At 32.8% G+C, this 19987-nt stretch overlaps 1 protein-coding gene across 1 annotated transcript in view; it reads left to right on the top strand.

The window, feature by feature from the left end:
- LOC149420914 (uncharacterized) overlaps positions 1-19987 on the top strand; it is a 68900-nt gene that overhangs the window by 36663 nt on the left and 12250 nt on the right. Inside the window, exons 2-3 of the mRNA XM_089635284.1 lie at positions 13797-14005; positions 15086-15221. Of these exons, the coding sequence (XP_089491410.1) occupies positions 13797-14005; positions 15086-15221 (345 nt within the window). The remainder of the gene's footprint in view (positions 1-13796; positions 14006-15085; positions 15222-19987) is intronic.

A 19987-nucleotide genomic window follows, 5' to 3' on the forward strand; every position in this document is an offset into this window, starting at 1 on the left:
TAATGGTTGTTTTTAATGATATTTCAAAGCCAAAGGCGGGTAATTAACTTCTTATAAATGTTAGCAGATGAAAAGCTTGGACAGTATTGGGAAAAACTCTGAAAAATGAAATGAAAAAAAATAAAATCAATTTTGAAGTGAAAATCAAAGTTTATCTTAAATAGTGTAGTGAAAAAGTTTATTATTTTATTTACTAATAATTTATGTTTATTAAGAACTGAATTTAAGTACTATTAAGCTAGTCTCTCACGAGCGATATACTCTCATGCTATTTGGCTTTGGCCTATTTCAACATATATTTGTATAACTGTTTGTTTCCCAAATAAAATAAAATAAAAAAAATAAAAAATAAAAAAAAATAAAAAAAAATAAAAAATAAAAAATATATCCTTTGAAATACTACATTGTCATTTTTCCATTTGGAGCGATACTTTGAAATTGCCAAAACCAACAATTATTATGAGAGTATTACTCTCGTGTGAGACCAGCATTAATGAGACATCTCTGAGTCAAGTATTTGGTCTCTCTATCTTACAAAGCTAGAAAACTAAATGTTGAACTAAAAAAATAAATAAATATAAAACAACAAAAAAATTCCAATGTCTCTTTAATCACCCTGTACCGAAAACCTACAACATTTGTACAGAAAATATCCGACCCTGTTGACCTACTGACCCCATGAAACTGTAATTTCTTCTTATAACGTTTATCCAATATTGTAGCATTGGGAATAAACCCAATATACCCTGTCAATTTTATAAATATAACGTAGGTCGTTATTTTTTATGGGCTCATTTTTCTACGTTGCATCGGCGAAGGTAGCCTACTACACACCGTACTCTCCCATATTGATTATATTATTCATGACCATTAACTTAACTTAGGTTATCGCGTGACCAATTCCCCACATATTGAAGAAACACGATATTCGTGTGAATTTTATGAATACCTGCCTAAACCTACTTCAAGTGTTTCTTTCATGATTTACACAAATAAGAGTGCTTTTATCGATATTTCTTTGAAAGTAAACAATACATGTCATATTAGTAGGGCAAATAAATCACTCGTAAGTTCATTATTTAATCACTTGTTTAAACAGTAGACTTAATTCAGAATTCAATGCTGGAATCCTTTAGGGACAAGTCGTAGATCACCAAAATCATACATAGAAACACTATGTATTATTAGATTTTAACCTTTAGAAAACCACATGAGAGAAAAGGGTTTTGTCAGTAACCAAAGAAATATTTAGAACTTACCAGTACACTGGACCCTTTTATACGGTTTCGAAATAACACGGTGCTACATTCCTTTTTTGTATAATTTCAAAAAAACCACATCGGTCGATGACAGAATTTTTGTTTAAATCCGGTAAACGCGAAAATTTTAAAATAAACATCCACGGGCTCAGGATATCTCGAGTGATGAAAAATATTTCATATCTAATGTACTTAAATTTGTTTTTCTATTATCTGATGGTGAATTTTTTGGTCTTTATGGAGAAATTTAAAAAAAATAAAATTAATATACAATGAATTTTATTTTTTGATATCCTGAATTAATTTTTTTACAAGGAAACTTATCCACCATAATTTTATTTTTATGTTACCATACATTTTTACACGGTATTTGCGTGGTACGTATCCACCGTCTAAAAAGAGAGTCGTCCAGTGTATAAAATTGCTGAAAATAATATTATTTATATAGAAAGGACTAGAATAAGTTAAATACGCAGAAAACAGGGACTCGCTTAGTATTTTATTTAAAAAATACTTTGATGGTAGTGAGAATTAAGTAATTCAGTATCCAGAAATTTAAAAAAAAAGCATTTCAAAAGATGTTTCGTTAAAATTGAATTTGTCAAAGATAAGGTAATTTTTTTTTCTCTTGTTTAAACCAAAATATGGCCCTTAAATAGGTCCTTAGTTTGGGATTAACTAAAACACAAATTAAAAAAAAAAAACAATTTAAAATTATTATGGTCAAATATGGCGTGAAGAAAAGACGTAGTTTTATCCGTTTTTTTTACAAAATGGCTAATAAAATGCAATATTTTCTATTTCCGGAAACTGAAATATTGGCTTCACATTTGTATCTTGCTGAAACACGGTGGTTTTTCTATTAAAAGAGCGTATTAATCGTATCCCTATTATCTCTTTATTTACCTTCAATAATGGCATTATGAACACAATTATTTACCTCAAGTGGGACAACGCTTAAAAGGCAGCACGATTTTCAGATATAGCCGTTTAATTTCACTGGATGGCATCATTATTCGGGAACAATAAGACAGATTTCTTTCAAACATGGTATGAACTGACAACCTGTGAGCACTGTCGGTTTTATTGTGAATAACATTTAACTAAATGTAATCATTATTAGTTATCCTTTTATTCGCACCCTTGTACATATTTATAGAAAAATTATAACAAATTTGGTTAGAAAACCGAATACCATTAAATCGATCAATATGGTTAATAGTAAGGCACTGTAGTTAAAAAATCGCGGCTACAGCAAAATGTCAAAAGTACTATTTATAAGTCATCCATATAAAACGGACCATTCCGAGTTAGAATTTCTGACGCAAAGTTTTTTTTTCAGATGTGTTTTTCTAATGCAATTAATCACAATTTGTGATGTGGGTTTGGGTACTGCAAACCCGGAAACCATTTATTGGATAACCAACACCTCTGGCATAGGTCACCCCAAGTGGTTCACTACGTTTGATGATTTAACTGGGGTGCCCAAGTTCATTGAGTGAGGCGTGTTCAGAATGCACCTGCCCACCACTTGCGTGGCGTGCCAGATCGGTAGAGACTGGTTTGGGAAGACTCTTTGACCTCTCTTACTGATCTCTCGACTCATCCGCAGCGGCAGGAATAAATTTATACGTCACTCCTGGACACACTAAAACCTAGATTCCTACCCACCCCTCATACTCATTTTCTCCGTCCTCGAACTTCCTTTCTTTGCTCTCCTTAAGAAAACCCCTACACAGCATCCCCAAAGATGACATAGGCCTTGAGGGTAAATTATTTTTTTCAGGGTCTCCTGTATGGGGTTAATTATTTAAATATTTAACAAAGTTCAGAGGGTTTAGAGGCCAAGGCGATAAAAATATTCGTTTAAGTAAGCCTGCTAATTTTGTTAAACTTATTTCAGCCAACTATCACATTAATTACCACGTGAACAAAAACTAATGACAGCGCAAACTCACTAATGAAACACTCTTTGCCGTATGAAATGACTCGGCCAGGAAACTTGCACTTCCGGGCCAGCAGTACCCGGAAAGTCAAAAATAAAATAAGGCTCTACACGTCACGAGCATGTTAACTTGCTAAAACACACGAATATGTTTGAAAAGCCCGGGAACAAGGTTTGGAGCTGGCTATGAAATACGCCAGGTGATTAATTAAATAGGCGACTGTGCTGTGTCACCGTTGACGAAACAAATTGTCACTGTATTTGTTTTGTGAAATATGGGTGAGTTCACATTAAGCTGCCAGAAAGATTTTATCTTGATTCAATTAGCATAATTTTATTTGTTTATTAGCTACTGCTATTTACTACCCGATCTCGACCGAGAAAAACTTTTAAAACAAGTTTCTTTGAAATGACGGATAAAAAATTCTTATCTTATTTTCTATAGCTAGACAAACACTCGCTTGTCAAAACTCCAAATTTCATATATAAAATTATGCAAAGCTCACTTTTCAAAAACAAACCTTTAGACTATTTACCCTCCACTAAACTAGATATTTAGGAATTCCAAATACTTCTATCACGGCACATACTTCTTGTTTTTTTCACATTCTCACAACTTTTTAATACTTTTCTCGATTGACACATTCAAAACTCTAAGCTATTGAAAAAAATATTGTCTTCCAGAGACATGATTGACTCTTTCTTTCATACGCTTGCTCGCCATATTTTCAAATTTAGTCGGCCATCTGATGGATAGTAAAATTCTTTCAAATAAAATTTAACAGAATATCCGCCTCAGGAAGTCAATTTTTACTGCATTCGTTGTGTCCTTCCTCTGCCAATTCAATGCTCTACCGGCTTTCATCAAGGTTGGAAGAATTCCATTGTAAAATGCTAACCTCGTTTCATTTGAGAACTTATTATTTGTGAAAACTGCATTCAGTCCTCATCTATTTATATTGCCTGCATTCACCCATCCGTCAATATCTTCACAAATTTCCCGTCCTTCGTCAACATGTATTGCTCAAAAATCAACGTTATATAACATAATTAAATGCAAGTAGATTCTTTACTCGGGGATCATACGAATTCTTGACTTTAATAAGGTGCTTCGAGTATTGTTCGTAAAGCAAAGAGTTCCATCATCAAGACATGGGCACATAAGGTAGCTGAGTGGAATTATTTCAGTTCAATTAAACACAGTGGTTGTCAAATGGTAAAGATTGTCTTATTAATTATACGACAATCCTTCCTCACGGCAATGTGCAACTATCAACAATAATAAAAAAAAAACTCACAGAACTCACTCAACTCACCGTCTAAACTATTAAACTGAACAAAGCTACAAAAAAGTGAATCGTAGTTCCAAAAAGGTGGAGTGTGGGGGCCGTAAGGCTCTTCCACACGAAATATACCCGGCAGCTGAGCTGGTGATGCAGGGAATAGTCAGAAACCACTCACCACGGCAAGGCTCTGATTGACGATGGACGAACTAGGTTTCTTGAGACCGGAGTGTGGAGGCCGTAAGGCACCTCCAAACGGAGTAGACCCGACAGCTGAGCTGATGATGCGGTGAGTAGCCAGACGCTACTCTCCACGGTAAGGCTTTGGTTTGCGATGGACGGACGAGGATTCTTGAGGCCGTAACAAAATTCCAAGACTGAGAGATAGCTTCAGGTCTCGGTGGTTTTCGATTTTGGTTCAAGAAACATTTAATGTAAGCCCATATAGCTGGGTATGGAGATTAACTCATGTTCAGAAGAAAAAGCAATTCGGATGGTTTAGATTATGTTCCCTAAGAAACGTTTAACTTTAATTTCCACAAGGCGACTTTAATTCTGCCATGATAATTATCACAACATGCGCGTGCTTCAGCTAAATCATTGATTTTAAATTGGTTATAAAAACCGTAGACTACGTACTGAATTAAATGACATCGTCTACTGTCGTTCCGTTACCAAGAAATCATAATAAAAAGATTTAAAATGTGACAAGTCGGATATACACGGCTGCCTACTAGTGTCCGTGCAAACAGTACGGTAACGGAAAAGAAACCTTCCCGATTTTCGTGCCGATGCCATCGAATTCGTACTTCGACAATTACTGGAAAAATAAAATTCATAAATTATTTATGTAATGAAGGGGCAAGTAAGAACAAGTTAAGAGAATAATATGTCTACAAAGTTAATTATTTCATGACAACTTTGCTTATTAATTATACTTCAAATTTTGAAAAGAGATTCTGGTGACCCATCTGATCCATGAAACAGTTTCGAGAATGTGTAACGGAATACAACAGGTCGCCTCCCTACGTTGCTATTTGAACCTTATACTTTGCCAGAGGCACGCTTAGTGTGTTAAAATTTCTGATATTCGAAATGCATATTGTCAACTTTCACTTGAATCACTTTTTTTTTCTAAAAATCATTTATTAATCGGCATAAGAGAGAGGATTAACCTATTTATTTTTTCGGAATAACTTTATTGAGTAAAACCTCAAATTGTAATATTTAATTATTGGAGACAATATTAGCGATTTCTAAACGAAAATCTGAAACAGAAAAATCAGAAAAGGATACGGATTCTTATTCGAAGTATGATACAGTTAAAAGTGACCGAGGGGGATAAGGTCCCATTAGCTCAGTGGTAGAGTGGTGTCCCGGAAAGACAAGGGTCCTGGGTTCGAGTCTTACATGTGACCGTATCCTTTTCTGATTTTTCTGTTTCAGATTTTCGTTTAGAAATCGCTAATATTGTCTCCAATAATTAAAGGATTAACCTAGTTTTTATCTTTTAAGATACACTGACAAAAATTATTCATCTATAAAATATTTCAAATTTTTTATGTTGTTCTAATGTGGTGTTGAACTACTGTAAATGTTATAAAAAATCGTCTACTGATTACCATCCATCGGAAAATAATTTACGGTTTTAAGGTCTGTCAAACTTGACACTTCTCATTTCCAAACGTTTGTAGCGACGCTCTTTTTGTATAATGGCTGTAAATTTACAAATTACAGTTTTTAGAGTTTATGACCCATGACAAACTTTAGTCGTAGGTCTAATTAATATTCTCTAACAAAAAACATATCTTTTTTTACCTACAGGATAATTCGTCCACATTTTTCCTAAACTTATGTAATGTATTTTTTAATTTATTCATTTATTTAATAAATATCCTATTAATGTGTAAGATACTTTGTTTATCGGCATTGTTGAGATGTATCTAAAAAGACACACTTTTAAACCATATACGGTTATCGAATGTTTGTCAATGTACTGCTTTTAATGATGTTCTCTTTATTTCCTCAAATAAATTTCATATAAAATGCAAAAATTTTAAAAACCGATTGTAAAAAATGCTTTTTTTTCAAATTAATATTTCTGTCTTTGTTAAACAAAATTGGTATCATCTGGTGGTTCATATAAATAAATTTTAAACATTTTCCGCTGATTCAAATTGAATTTTGAGATTTCGTATCTAAAAATTATATGGTGCATGAAGAAAACGTACGCTTTGTAATAATTACAGATATAGTTGGCGAATTCATTATGTTACCGAGTATGTTTCAACCTGGGAAATCATTAAATTTATATATATATATATAAATAAAAACGTAAGTGTTCGTTTCTTCAAAATCTTAAATCTCCGAAATTTTTAGACCGATTGCTTTTAAATTTTGACACTACGTTGCATTCAAATACACGTGTGTTTTTATACATAAATATGTCACATGTGACAGGAAAAAGCATGTTTTTTTTAAACAGTGCCATCTGTTGGACAAATGCTTTTTTTTAACTTAAAAGCAACATGCGCAATTGTTTCTTCATTTGACTGACAGAGCCACAGCAATGCATGGTGGGGTACAGCTACAAAGTTATAATATAAGGGATGTTAAAATGTCCTTACATTATTCATCGCACTAGATATTTACATAAGTTTAAGGGTGCTTTATTTTTGCAAAAATAAGACATCACACTAAGGGGGTATTTCACTATGTCGGGCTAAATATCTGACTAGCTATCCGTTGGCTGGATTTAAAGATCAGAATAACTTCGTTATTCAACGGCGACCGTTTCACCATTGTTTCTAGCTTCCGGATAGATTCGCCAACTATATCTCGAAATAGTCTGGCAACATCGCAAAATGTTTGAGTTACTCCATCTACTGACACGGCTGTCATGCGTCACAGTCCGCACACCGCGAAGTGTGCATTTGTTTGGTTATGTTATGTTGATTATCAGGTCATTTTAGATAGATTCGTGTCGAATTAATACGTTGTTTCTTATTTTGAACACAATCAAATAATTCAGGATGGATCATACAAGCATTCAAATTCCTTCTACAAAATTCGACTCACTTCTCAGCTGTTAAACTCGGAATGTTTTGACGCCATCTTTGATTCGAGGAATAGCGCCTAACGTGAAGTTCGAGCACTGATTAGTCAAATCTAACTTTAACCCGAGCGTTAGCGTTATTCAGATATAGTGAAAACGAAAAAATGACTATTCCGCGGATTAGTGCTTGGTCAGAACATAATCAGAGATAGTGAAATACCCCCTTATATTTGCTTGTTTTTGGAAGTCTGATTACAAGAAATGCACGAGATTATTTTAAAAAAACATTTATTTCCGTAACACCGTATACTTTGGTTCTTTTCCCACTCTTAACCAATCACTTGCCGTAACAGGACACTAACACTCTCCCAGATATAACACAGATAAGATATCTGTAAATCAGTGGGCGTCTGTAAAACAAAACAGTGTTCCTTGGAAAAGCTACGTTGAAAATAGCGTACGTTGAATTTGTAATTTTGTTTCGTTCTTCATAAGGATTGCCCTTCAAAAAGTGTAGGTTGAATGGTAATTTAGAGAATTGAACGGTTGTATTTGTGGAAATCTAATCAACTGTATTTACTTTGTTCTCACTTTGAATTAGTGATTGACGACGATGTTTCCGGGTGTGTACCGAGGTGTCAATTCAAATGTACGTCCTTTAATTTATTTGACGTTTGATTTTCATTTATAAAATTTGAATGAAATATTGCCATCCAGTTAATGACAATTTAATCAACGCCTTTAGAGGCACCAACGCTATTATTTTTGACGAGGGGTTGATTTAGATAGTTATTACGTAGCGACTAAGGATGGCTTGTTTCACAGAATGTGGGCGATTCATCAAATTTCAAAGTAAATTATCAAGTTATTTTATTATTTCAGTTTCGTTAATCAACTAGCCAATAATGATACAATGACCTATGCCAGAGGTTTTGATTATCCATTAATTGGTTCTCAGGGCGACGGTTATTAATTTTCGTCTTCCAAAATGTATACCATTTCAATAATGAAACAAGAAACACCATAGTTTAAAGGGTATGTCGTTATATCTTTAGATCAAGAAAATCTTTGTGTAAATACACAGTTTTTCTTGATTTACAGAACTTAAAAAGAAGTTTTTTTAATCTGGAAAATTTTTGGGTTCACCTTATCGAATCAAAAAGAAATTCTTACTCCAAAATTTTTACTCCATTATATGTTCGAATTGTATTATTTTCATTGATTTTATACTTGTAGTTACACAAGTTCGTTTATTACCTAAGCTTTGGGAAGACTAAACAACAAACACAACACAAATCTTAAAAACAATTATAATGTCATTTGAATCGGACAATATGTTAAAAAAATATTGAGTATATATTAACAACGAAGCTTCCGTTTAGTTAAAGTGTTTACTCGTTTTAGCAATCCCAAATATAAATTTATCTCTGCCCAACAACAATAATAATTATTAATATGTATTCTCTTCGTGAAAACGGACGTTATTTCAATGCGAAATTCGGCTATTGGGAATTAAAACTGGACCGTGAGTCATATCTTGCCCACCACGAGTTGGCCGCGTTGACAAACGGGGATATACGGACTGGGGCTATGTGCCATGAGCTGGTCCCATGGGCGAGAGCGGCGGGCAAGCTGCGAAATGTGGCGGCCAATTAATTAGGGCTGTGCTGCTCCGTGTGAGTTGGGCCAGCCATCTGTACACTCTACCTCTGATTGTTGTTTCGAATAACTGTGGAAAATACAGCACAGTTTTAGGAAAAAGATATTAACTTAGATGCAGGATAAATTTTGGGTTTATTTTACACTTTTTTAGTAACTTTTACTTAAGTATCTTCCACGTTGGAACAAGTCGCGTCGGCTGAAAAATATAATAGAAAATATTTTTTTCTTTCCTCGTGAAAAGTGTGAAATAAAAAAAAGATTTTTCTTTGTGCTCGCTCATTGATATACCTATAGTAACAATAGTTTAGCACTCTCATGCCTTATTCAATCTTGAAATAATACCACCTAGAAATATGATACAACTCTCCATCAACTTCCGATGTCTTGCTTCAAAAACCCATGTACAAACGCAAGTTGTTTACAATATAAAACAGAGCAAACATTGCCAATAGCAAGCCTGAAAAGCATCGCGTCACAAGGTATAGACAAGAACTTAACAACCCGACTAGATTTAAACCTACTGTACAAGCTTCTAAAATGTACGCGAGACCACGAAAATAGTTCATTTTGTGGCAAAAGTGTTGTCGTAATGTCAAGACAAATTTGCTCCTAGCAGACCAACAAAAATTAAAATGCAATGCTTTTTCCGATCTTTCGATAACGAGATTATGAATTTTATTTTTGCTAAATGTTTTCAAACCGATATTTTTGGTTTAAGAGATAATTTTGAGGATCACACGCCCTGCCTAGATAAAACTTGCTCGATGCCCTTTTTTTTGTTCTTTTTTTTGATTTCTTGTTCGGAAGCCAGGGATTTTACTGATCTGCGAAGGAGATCATATGAAACAAGAAGGACTTAGTTCACAATCTACGTGATTTATAAAAAAGCTTACAATTGTAATTAAATACATGAAAAGCTCTTAAAAGAAAAATAAAATAAGTAAGCTTGCTCGGCACTACCATATTTGAATTAAATAAATAAAATCTCTTTTCACACACAAAATAACTTTTATATGTGAAAATTTTCGAAAACCTATAACTCGTCAATACAAATAATAAACCTATTAAATTATCTCTTTTTTAGGTTTTCTCAGTGAAATAACAACCCAACAAAATATTTCTCGTCCTAACAACATATTAGTGATAATATTATAAATTTTATTGGCATCTTTCTCAGATTTCCCGGTGATCAAAGTAAAGTGATATTCTCTACCATAATTTCATCTCTAGGGGACATTACAGCATGTATGGCGTATGCCCGGTCTATACAAACTGCTGTAATACTTGAAGGGAAATACAAATAGAGTAGGTACCCAGACCCAGGTATTTATTACTATGAGCGAGTGTTAGCCAAAACAGATTGTTCTAGATTGGGCCATACAAAGACCTGAGAGATTGCCGAGCGGATAACCGGGGAGATTACTATTTAAATAATTACGCTAACTTCAATACAGCAGACTTCATACCAAAAAACGAAGGCCCAAGGGTGTTACGACATTATTTAGATATTCAAAGATAGTAAGGTTTGGCTATAATTTGAGTATTGTTGGACAGTAGTCAGGTGCTTGACTGTGTCAGTATAGAGCGAGACAGATAGATTACAGTTGTATAAAATCCAATGTTTTAGTATGTCCACATCTTAGTTTATAATAAGTAACCACGTACTTGGTATACCAAGTACAAAGTAATCTTTGTACTTGGTTAACAATAAACGAAGTTTTCAATCTCGGATTATAATTTTATGAATAATCCCTAACCATATAATAATAATATAACAAGTATACTCGACAGAAAAATACCTACGCACTTTGTTCTTTGAATCTCCGTCACATATTACTTTATCACAAATTGGCAATCAGCACCTTTTGTGAAATTTCAACAGTTTCTGATCAGTGGATTGTCAAAATGTAAGTCGTCTTGTTTGATTAACTATTGAGTTATTGGCTATGGAGAATAATGGTAATGAAAATCCAACCTAACGCCGCTGAGCTGAAAATCGAAGTTAAATTAACGGGGGCGATCAAATTTTAAAAAGTAAAAATGGCATTATTTACCGATTTGATGACATAAGCCTAAGTCCGTAGACATTTTTCTGCCGAATGTATTCAAGTCTAGCCAAATTTTATTATTCTTGAAAATCTTAATTATGTTGTATCAAATCTATTCTTCCCTTTATAGAAGAAACTCTGGAAATTTACTATTCACAGGCCTTTTTCTAATTGGATATTCTAGAACTTTAGATCAACTTACGTATTTCCAGCTTACAATGTAAAACACTGTACGAAAAATACGTAACAAATTTAATTTCTGCTACACATAGTTTTGTAATAAGCCTAATCTGTCAGTTTGGGTTTCGCAGAATAAAACTGGAAAATTAGTTTGATAATCCATAAACCATTTTCCATTCAGCATGATCAATTGCGCAATATGATAAGGTACAACCGTCTGGCCAATAGAAATCGATTATTTGATAATTTCACTTTTTTCAATCACAATTTTTTTCTCAAGATTTAAGCATAACCGGATAGCTGTCATTTATTCTTTCTATAAATGTACTCTCAAACCTCTCCATTAAAAAGTGTTGGTTGACTTCAAATCTCTATAGTAATTTTTGAGTCCCATCTTTTTGCTTTCAACATTTTTTTTGGTTCGACCTTATTTTAAAAGAGCATTTAATTGCCTTTTCAGAAACGACTATCGCTGACTGCGGTCAGGTATAAACGGAATAATAAAATAATGTTGAATAAATCGAATAAATAACCTAACCTAACTTACCCAAGTATTTATTTCTATTTGTGGGCCGATTGACTTTTTCAAGGGCGTTCCGTACATGGTTTTCCCAGTAAGTACTATGACAAACTACATTTAAATTTTGAAGAGTCTTTGACATGACGTTATAATTCCATTGTAAAACAGTATTAAGATGGTATATAGCGGTTCGGGTTACGTTATTTGCATTGTAAAATGCAGTGAACGAAGAAAAATGAGCTTTGCTGATTTATTGAAATCCTGTTCCTTTCCGGATAAAATATTGGAATACGTGTTCGTGCAGGTATTCTTTTTGTGATAAATATAATGACGAAATGCGACAATGTTAGTATTTTTATGAACACGTGTTCTGCCGTCCTCATAACACATTCGAGTCAGATGATTTATATTTATATATTTTATTTTATTGTGAAAGTTTTGTTTTTAAGAGGATAAATATTAAAAAATATGTGTACGAGAAAACGTACCCCCGCCCGCTACAGAGAATAAATGTTTTATTTAATTCTATACCACGTGTAATATGATTACGGCCCGACGCTCTTGGCTCGACTCTTGGGAATAGTAAAGACAAACCACCTCAAGAGTCTGAAAATAATTCTTACATTGTAAAACGTTATTTCGGTTTGATTTTTTAATGTTCTTGGTTTCCTCGATAATGAGAGTATTTACTTTTTATGTTCCCTGTGAACCTATGGTTACCTTCGTTTGTCAAATATTATAAGCAATAATTATTCGCCTGAAATACCGACAAAAATTTAAATAATTGTAATGTAAAGAAAAATTATATATGCAATAATTGTTGAATGAAACATCAGTTTATCATAAAAAAATTTCAACATATTATATCAACGGGGTAATGTTTAAACGATATGCTTTATTTCTACTGGAAAGAAGACACTACTTTTCAATTCTCTTCTCCAGATAAGTACAGTAATAATTATCCTTGATATTAGTGTATGAGCTCACCCACAGATGGCCCTAGATTAGTCTAATAGGTTACTCATAGATGGCGATAGCTGACGAGTATTGTAGATACTGAGTGGGTAGTAAATAATCTAATATCATTCTGGTAAAGTAACATTAAGCTGTAAAATAATTTTATCTTCACTACAAAACACTTTCAAAATGGTAACAATTCGACAATAAAGCATTCATTTAGCTGATACAATAATTAATAACAGGCATCAATTTGTAGGTTGCAATTTTCACTCAGAAAAAAAGATTATTAAATTTCGAGCAAGGACTGGTTTAAGAATTAACGGATATTGAAAATAAAAGTAAAGTCCCCGTATCCTCAGGAGTTCCCCAAGGATCTCACCTTAGCCAGTCGTAATAAATTTTTCTATGAATGATCTTAACACAACTATCCGTAATTCTCACGTGTCTTAATTTTTTGTTCCGTTATTTTATTGGTCAATGATTTATTTATTTTTATTCATAATATTGAAAAATATGAATGTGTTTATTCTATTTATAATAAAAATAACCAAGATATATAATATATGACCCCTACCAAAAAATGTATTTCAAATTTTACACAACTTATAAACGACCATTTACCATGCATTAATATTTGCTTTATCAGTTGCGTAAAATTTAAAACACGTTTATTATTAAGACTCACAGTTCATTAGATTTTTTGGACTACACTAACATTCCGAATAAAAATTATTTTTTAAATACCTGTTAAAATATATTTGTTCCAAAACTTAAGAAGAAATCCTAAGATTTGAAAAAAAAATCAGTTAAATAATTGGAAAAACCTCAATACACCCCAAAACCCCTCAACTTTACTAACCACCCCCTCCCTTTGTGCTATGCAGGCGTCTCGTGCCTTCGCCTCAGTGAAGTCCGCATCCCAAGCCACATCTTCCGGGGTAGCGCGGCGCGACTCGAGTGTATCTTCGAGCTGGATGACGGCGAGTCGCTCTACTCCGTCAAGTGGTACAAGGATGGGAACGAGTTCTTCAGGTACCACCCTAAAGACAATCCCCCCGCGAGGGTGCTGAATCTCCCGGGGGTCGTGGTCGATGTAAGTACAATATTTAATAATTCGCTTTCATTTTTAATACAGCATTTTTCTATGTACCTGCGTTTTGATTGACAGTAATTAAAAAAAAAATGACTTGTCAAGGACATACTTGAATTTAATAAGGCTACAAATTGATGATTCATGTACTTGATCCCTATTATAAAAATAATATTAAAGTTTATGAAATTATTGAAAGAAACCGGTCTGGAAATTTCCAGCAACGAATCGCTACGCGCCGTGCGCGCCCCTACTATCTACCTACTATAAAGTGTGGAACTACAATGTGGAAAATTACGCAAATGACACAATAAAAAATTCATAATAAATTCAGGCCAGACATTGAAATGTAAATACTATGCATTGTTGATAATGTTTATTATGTAGAAATAATAACTGATAGTTTAATGGATTATTTTCTTATTTAAAGTGTTGTTTTGCTAAACTTAATTTTTTTTCAACCGCATTCTGCAGTAAATTGATATAATAAAAAATATTTGAATGACCGTAGCAAACGTTTAAGCATTTTGTTTTTAACTCAGTTTATGTAAATTTGTGTTTACGTTTCGTTTCCGTTTCAAGATGGTGACCGTTTGAATGATTCAGTAAAAAAAAAAAATTCAATGCCGGATCGTCGTGCTTATTTTATCTGTCTTATTCGCATGTTTTTTCAGTATTATGTTGTTACAATACAAATTATATTTCTGAAGAAAGTTTTAAAAAATAATTGTCTTTCAGATAATAACGTTTCTTTCTACAATTCATTTTATGAAATAAAAAAATATGTTACTAATTAGTAGGTAAATGGTAATTAAGTAATAACTTACAAATCTTATGGTTTGAGAGGAAAATTTTGGTAGTGATATATTAAATAAGATAAAATTAGAAATATGCTTTTTGGACACGGAGTCTACTTTTCACAGAACTACTAGTATTATTAAGAATGATTTTCACTTAAATATTCATGTTCATTATTTGACTTTTCGCTTCGTTTTGCATGCTTACTACCGTGCAAAACTTTCTAACGAGCAAATTAGTCTGCGAGACTTTATATTTCTTTTAATGAGACATTATTTTTTCCAGTTGGAGAATTCAACAGATACCCTAGTCACCCTTAAGTCCGTGCCTCTGGCTGCATCGGGTCGATATCGTTGCGAGGTTCTAGGAGAAGCTCCAGCATTTCACACAGTCGTGGAACACGGAGATATGACAGTGATTGGTGAGTTATACCCTTTCTTCAAGTTTTTATCTCTTACAAACTGCAATTTCGACTGTCAAACCTCAACCATGAAGATGTATTAATAAGTCCAAAACCTTTACGTTAGTGAAAATATGTAACGTAATTTCCGTTATGAAGTAAATAACATTTTATTGTATTTTGATTCTATTAAGTTCTAGCCGTAAAAAAATGCATATAATGTGAGTGGAATTGAGTGGGAGTGTGTTGAAGACGTTCGCGAGGAAGTATCAATCGAAAAATTTTCGTGTTATGAACTTTTCCCTTTCAAGCAACCGTGAAATAATTTTGCTCCGTGAACCTGTAAAGAAATCGAACAAGAAAATAAGTCGCCGAATGTGACGTCTATTAAATATCTAATAAACGTCAAGTATACATAAAAGAAACACTATTTATAGGAGTACCTCTCAAATTTTTCACAAAGGCTTTTCAAGGAATAGGAGTAAACGCCAAAGGACATGAGATTTTATACGGTATTCAAGATAATGTAGTCTCTTAAAAAATGTCTCGATTTTTCACCTTGTGAATTTGTATGAGTTTATAGGCCTTGTGCTTTAAAGTGTTTTCGTAAAAAAATCACTAATTTGTTAAAAGTTTCCAAAAAAGAGGACAAAGCACCTCTTGCTTTGATGTCATTTAGACACATTTCTAGAATGAAAATTCCTGTAAAATATTTTTCTCTTTCGAATGTATACTTTTCACCAAAAGCAGAAACATGGTTAACCCAGTTATTATACGGACGACTCCTAAGATTAAAGTCTACAAGTGTAAATAAGGCATTTATAAGTGTATCAACTTCAGTAAAATATTTTACAATATGAAAGAAAAAAGTACATTTTTAAAAATGTTCTACATTTTGAGTACCATAAATGTTTTATGGGGCAGAATAGGGTTACATAATGTTACTTGTAAAGCGGCAAGATTTACTCAACAAGAAATGATACAACATCCACAAAATTAATTCACATCACTTCTCATAAATACAATGCGAATAGCAAACTGCGAGATACTCAAAATAAATATGAGATTTCATATATTCGGTATGTAGCCCGTGGTTAAGTAAATGGATATTATTTGTAATTGTAAAAATAAAACCTGTGCAAAATTCATATAAAATATTACATTGATATACAAGTGAGGAATGTGCTTTTGTAAAAAATAAATTCTGACATCATGAATTTTGAGAGCAAGTTTTAATGTATTTTCCTGTAATTTTGTGTGCTCTCGCACACACTGTTCTACTAACAAACAATGACTTTATACTATATTATATATCGCGAAAAAATATGAAAAAACAATTATCAAATTTTTGCCCTTAAAAAGTTATTTTTCTAATACTATTGGTGAAAAGAAGTTTTTAAATTTAAATTTTATTAAATTTAAAAAAATTAAAGAAAGACAAACATTCCCAGGTTACGAATAACCCAACAATGTTTGAAAATCTCCTACTACCACCACAGAAAGCCGAAAATGTTGCTTGTGTTGTGATGGAGGACTTAGCCAGCCGAGGAATCGAACACGCGACAGTCCTTTAATATTCTGTGGTAAATCCGACAACCCTCCACTACGGGGTTATCAATGTCAATAATCCGCTTTTTTGCATATGAAATGTGGTCAGGAATCACTGTGCAGAAGGTAGCTACATCCAAAGTGTTTTAAGACTCCTATAAGTAGACAATTATTAAGGATACATATTTATTCTAAAATAATATATTATATATATAATCACCATAACACAAGGACATTCTTACCATGGCGGGCGATATGATACTAAAAATTGTATGTACTGTAGGTAGGTAGGAACATTTTTATTGCAAGAAGTAAATAAAAAAATTATAATTATTTTTTGCTGGAAAAATAGAAGACTTCTCTCGAAAAACCTCTAAAATAAAATGACTAAGACATTAAAAACCAAAAAACTATGTATTTAAGTTTTTAATCCAGCAAAGATAGCGCAATACCAGTCTGCTATATCACTTGAGACATAAACGATGATTACATTTAAAGAGAAAAAGAGTAAAACGTAATAAAAACAACATAATATATTAATTAAATTAAAGGATCGCTCAGAACAACTTGCTTCCAGTACTTCAATCCTTCTTCTGTTTTTTTTTTCAAACAAACGCACTCGAATTTGGAGTGTTTTTGCCTTTGTTCCAAATTTCAAAACACTTTTCCAGCAACGTGATGGTTGGGGATAGGTAGAAACTGGATAAATGACATGCCGGTAGGAACTAAGTATAATCCCATTTGGAAACTTAACAGCTGTATCGAATTTGAATTCCACTACGAACCGAATCTTCAATTTAAATAAATAGTAACACTTATATTTTTCGACTAATAATTTATTTTGTTCTTGTAATTTTCGCGCGATTTATGTTCCGTAGGGTGTCCCTTCTACTAGGGTGTCCGTCTCATCTCTTTCGTCTCGTCCAAGAGATGAATGTTAAAATTTTAATCTTCATAAAGGACGGCGGGCCGAGCACCGTCATAACGGCGACTTAATTTGGTATGGCAATCAAGACGTTAAAAACGTAAAAGGCAAACTGTGTAGCGGGAGCACCCCAGGCGCGAGCGTCGAAAGAGCGGACTTTTTCAACACTTACAACTCGCGGCATAAAAAGTTTAATTTTCTACGCAAATATAAAATTAAACTTTCTGCAAATATTACAAAAAAAAAATTGAAATGGGGAATTTTAAATATTTGTCAAAGGCTCCTTAAAATCTAAAGCCGTGATGATAAATATTTATAACAAATAATTATAAGCAATAATTAGTCTCCTTAAATACTAATGCAAATTGAAAATATCTCCCGAGTAAAAATAAAAATGGCATTTATTTATCCTTTATGCTATGCATATAACCTTGTCTTATAAACATTAATTTATCATTAAAAAATAATAATATTTGACAAGTTAAAAATATCTCACCAATAAATGAAGATATCATATGTCTCGACGCCATCTTGTGAGAAATTTAGCACTAACAAAGCCTTTCCTACATAAATAAAGTTGATTATTTACAGTTGGAAAAAATATAATAAGCAGTAATTGTTGATTGAGGTACTAGTACATATTGAATCACTTGGCGGGTTGGAAATAAGCCGACATAGCTCAGTGGTTACAGAGGACTTGACCGGACATCAGAAGGCACGGGTTTAATTCCCGTTGGCGGCATTTATTTTTACTAGGGAGATATTTTCAATTTGTATTAGTATTTTAGGAGACTAATTATTGCTTATAATTATTTGTTATCCTTTATGCTGTGCATAAAACCTTGTCTTATAAACATTAGTTTTTCATTAAAAAATAATATAAATCTATTTTTATATTTATTTCTATTTTATAGGCTCATGAGGATTTTATATTACATAATATAGTGTTGGTAATAAAACAGTACGCTGTATACAAAAATGCTTACATTACATTGATTAACCATTAAGATTTTTATAAAATAAATGATTTTTGTCGGAAATAATATTTTGATATGAACAATTATTTACGTTTTTTTACAACTCCACATAGGAAGCCCTGAGGAAAATAATTTCTGTCAGGGTCTATGTCACCTTTGTCAATACTGTGTGGAGGGTCTTTTTGAGGAAAAGGGGAGAGAATCTGGTACTTGAAGATGTTATAGTTAACCATTATAGGAGGGAGAAACACAGAGGCCGGAAAATAATTCCTAGTATTCAGAACGAGTAGTTCTTACCGTGTGACTAATTTCAACTGTTTTCAAATATTGGGCGAGGTTTTGAGTGTTCTCCAACTGTGCACTGGTGCCAAGAGATAAAAGACAGTTCCTTGTAGTATCTTACGTTGACATACCGGTAGAATAAGGACGTGTTAAAACATCTAACGATCGAACTTGTTGTGTTAAAAATGTCAATATTATTTGTTTATTCGTTTGCTGAACCATGTAGGCGAAAAATTGTCGAGTTTGCTTCATAATTTTTTTGTGAACAATGACACTAAAAAAAGTCATTATCCTTAATGTGTCGAGTAGGTACCTACTGTTCTATTGACTAGACTTGGAGTTCACAATAGTCGATGTTCGAATTCACAATTTAAAAAAATAATCATTTGTCGCTTGTCGTTCTTCGATTCTTTCATAAATGATTGTATTTTGAAGGTAGGTATATTTGTTATTTTTTTTCAAAACGTATGATTGTTTGAAAAAATAATAATTCGCTCACATTTTTCGAAACATTTAAAGCAAAATTTATTGTGAGGTGACCTAACAACGGAATTATTTTCACTCTAATTGGTTGCAAACTAGAGGTAAATATTTTTTTCATGACAGGAAGTGAATTAAAATTTTTAATGGTTCTATTGTTTGTTATTTTGATTTATGTAGTGTATTAATTTGTGCTTTTCATTAAATATAACTCCGAAGTCTCTAATTTTAGTCAATATTAGCTGAAGTCTCGGGCGTTGCCCGGACTTTTTCGAAATCTCAAGTAAACATTGATCTTCTTCTTGATTTAAAGGTTAAGTGTGTAAAATTTTATTAAACTCAGAATAAAACTGTATTTTTGTAAAAGTAAAAACCACACCACCCGCCCACTACAGACACTCTTCTTTATAAAAATATATCTACAATTATCAACCGCATAATTTAATAGTAATGGAGTATATATTAGAATTCAATAGGTTTGATGTTTATGATTCGTTTTTACGTCGGCAAAAATTAAGACTGTTGAAGAGGCTGTCATGTCATTAATTAAGAGTAGGAAGAGTACTGGACCTAAA

The sequence above is a fragment of the Hesperophylax consimilis genome, chromosome 9, assembly GCF_061612785.1.
Source record: "Hesperophylax consimilis isolate HC1 chromosome 9, BYU_Hcon_1.0, whole genome shotgun sequence".
NCBI classification, from domain to species: Eukaryota; Metazoa; Arthropoda; class Insecta; order Trichoptera; family Limnephilidae; genus Hesperophylax; species Hesperophylax consimilis.